This window comes from Haliotis rubra, unplaced genomic scaffold, assembly GCF_003918875.1.
Source record: "Haliotis rubra isolate DU_JTF1 unplaced genomic scaffold, ASM391887v1 Scf207, whole genome shotgun sequence".
Lineage (NCBI taxonomy): Eukaryota > Metazoa > Mollusca > Gastropoda > Lepetellida > Haliotidae > Haliotis > Haliotis rubra.
In genome coordinates, this window is record NW_025766081.1 from 1200369 (window position 1) to 1203030 (window position 2662).

General features: G+C 41.7%; 1 protein-coding gene across 1 annotated transcript; it reads left to right on the forward strand.

Moving 5' to 3' along the window:
• Nucleotides 1-358: 358 nt before the first annotated feature.
• Nucleotides 359-1575, forward strand: LOC124276238 (nematocin receptor 2-like). Its single transcript, XM_046711909.1, has 2 exons — nucleotides 359-1221; nucleotides 1254-1575. Exons 1-2 carry the CDS (start codon nucleotides 359-361, stop codon nucleotides 1462-1464), a joined length of 1074 nt encoding a protein of 357 aa, XP_046567865.1. The 3' UTR covers nucleotides 1465-1575.
• Nucleotides 1576-2662: the final 1087 nt, after the last annotated feature.

The window sequence follows — 2662 nt, forward strand, 5'->3', positions numbered from 1 at the left end:
CTCTCTAACAAACCATGATCCCGGCGAATCTTGGTTCGAACCAACGATCCAGGTTTCTGGTACACCTCAGGGTTCTGTTGAGTAGTACTATACTACTGGGTCGGTGGGGTAGCCTTGTGGTTAAGGCGTTCAATCGTCACACCGAAGACCCGGGTTCGATTCCCCGCTTGGGTAAAATGTGTCAAGCCCATTTCTGGTGTTCCCTGTCGTGACATTGCTGGAATATTGCTTAAAAGCGGCGTAAGACTAAACTCACTCACTCACTCCTATACAACTATATTTCTTCACAATATACCTGTTACACCTTGATGTGTTTTAGATTCCAGACATGTTCAAGGTGTCGCCTATGAAAATCACCATGGCAACATTCAACGTCAACCAATCAAATTATTCCGTGTCAAATGAGAACCTCTTGTGGAAGGAAAATGAAAACATGGCCAAGACTCTCATCCCCGCCATGGCGTTTGTAGGAGTCATAATGGTGATCGGATTCTTTGGAAACTTTTTAGTATGCTACATATTCACAAGAAGGATTCCTTTGTCTGTCAACACTTTTCTTCTGGTTATTCTCGCAGCCTTGGATCTGGTGAATTGTACATTGAACATGCCGTTTGAAATAATAGACCTGCGATATTTCTACGTTTTTGAAAGTGATATTGCGTGTAAAATTTTTCGCTTTCTTGTAGCATTTCCCAATATCGACTCGACATTTGTTTTGTTGATCATAACAGTCGACAGATACAAACGGGTGTGTAGGCCAATGTCAATTCAAATGACGTTTAAAGATGCTAGGAAGTATGTTGCCATAGCAACTGCTGCTGCAATCCTCCTGTCCTTGCCGGCTGTGTTGATATATGGAACAGAAACAGTGAAAACAAGCATGAAGGAACTGTATGGTCAAGACTGTAAATCTACTGACAAAATTACGGGCACAGCATTCCGGTTTTTTTACCAGGTAGCTATCGGACTAGGTGCAATGCTTATCTCCGCGGTATTATGTTATATTTATGTCCACATCTGGAGAGAAATACGGACACATGAAATAAACATTCGGAAGAAAACCCAATTCGTCCTAATGGATACGAGTAATTCAACCAAACATAGCACCACAGGTCCAAGCCCAGGCCATCAAAGTGAAGATATACCAAACGAGATTAAGGGGAGACCAACCAGCAGAAAACGAATAACCTTCATTGCTTTTACCGTGACATCCGTCTTCATGTTGAGTTATCTTCCCCTTGCTGTCATCATAGCAGTCGAAGTGTCCCCGAGCCCAAATGGCCTCTTGATGGACTGCTGAGTAGAATCCTGATCCGGTTCTATTACCTTAATTCTATGACAAACCCCTTTGTCTACGGGTTTATGAGCAAGAGGTTCCGACGTGAGTGTTTTAAAGTATTTGTTCCAAAATGTCTCGTCTGTTACGATCCTACACTAGAAAATACTAGAGCACGTGGTTTCTAAAACAGCGTATATGATGGGTCCACTTTTGTGAGGGCAAAGGTCAGTCATCACATGTGATTTCAACAATTTGTGAGACTCAATATTTAACACATTTAATCAACCATTATAACTGCAACACTCTCATAAGCTGCGTTAACCCAAGTCACTCATTCATTCCTATATGTTCTTAATATGACCCTTATGAACTGTGTCTTGAGTAACAAGCAGGACTGTAACGATACATCGAACTATCGATGGATTGCAATTGTTGAGTCTCCGATAGCAATTATGGTAGAAGAGATGGTAGGAACGTAAAATTATATTTGCATGGTGAATCGATAGTATGTGTGACTATCGATAGTTTAGTTAAACTGACTTTCGTTGATAAATTATTATATATTTTTATTAAATTATTTATGTTGTATTGTATTTTCTAATCGTTTGGGTGATGATTTGCAGCTTCAATTGGGTTTTAACTGTTTACTTGATCTCGGTTTCAGGGTTCTTGTCAGTTATTAAATATATTTCATATAAACTATACATTCATTTGGGAAGTGACTTTAAATGGGAAATAAGTATCTCAATAGTATTTCAATAGTTCGTCGCAATAGACTATCACTATGGCAATAGCTGTTTAATTCCCCCTCAATAATCACCCCGAGTAGCAAGGAAATAGGAAAAGGCCGTCGCCAAATCGCAGGACATCTGAAAACGAGCGTTTGTTGACCGCAAGAGCACTGACTGACTGAGTTTGGTTTTACGCCGCTTTTAGCAATATTCCAGCAATATCACGGCGGAGGACACCAGAAATGGGCTTCACTCATTGTACCCATGTGGGGATTCGAACCCGTGTCTTCGGCGTGACGAGCAACGCTTTAACCACTAGACTACCCAAACGCCCCGACCACAAGAGGAAATGAAAGTAACAAGTGCAAGACACTGATAGTAGCAGGATGTCAGATTAGATTTTATTTATACCTTCCTTCTTAAGTCACAACCCTGACTGTGAAGTGTAGCAAGTTGGCGAGTAGCTAATCGCAGAATTAGGCTTACCACTGAAAGTATTCGGTATGCACAATTTGCACGTGTGCGTGTTTGTGGCATGTGTGCGTGTTTGTGGAACCTTACTGTGCTTCCGTGCGTGCGTGCGTGCGTGCGTGCGTGCGTTCGTGTCTGTCTGTACGAACCCACGGAGATTCCGGTGCTACAGTTGATCAAT

Coding starts and splice junctions, on each gene's coding strand:
- LOC124276238 (XM_046711909.1), top strand. CDS start 359: ATGGCAACATTCAACGTCAACCAATCAAATTATTCCGTGTCAAATGAG. Junction 1,222..1,253: donor ACCGTGACATCCGTCTTCAT/GTTGAGTTATCT, acceptor CTGTCATCATAG/CAGTCGAAGTGTCCCCGAGC.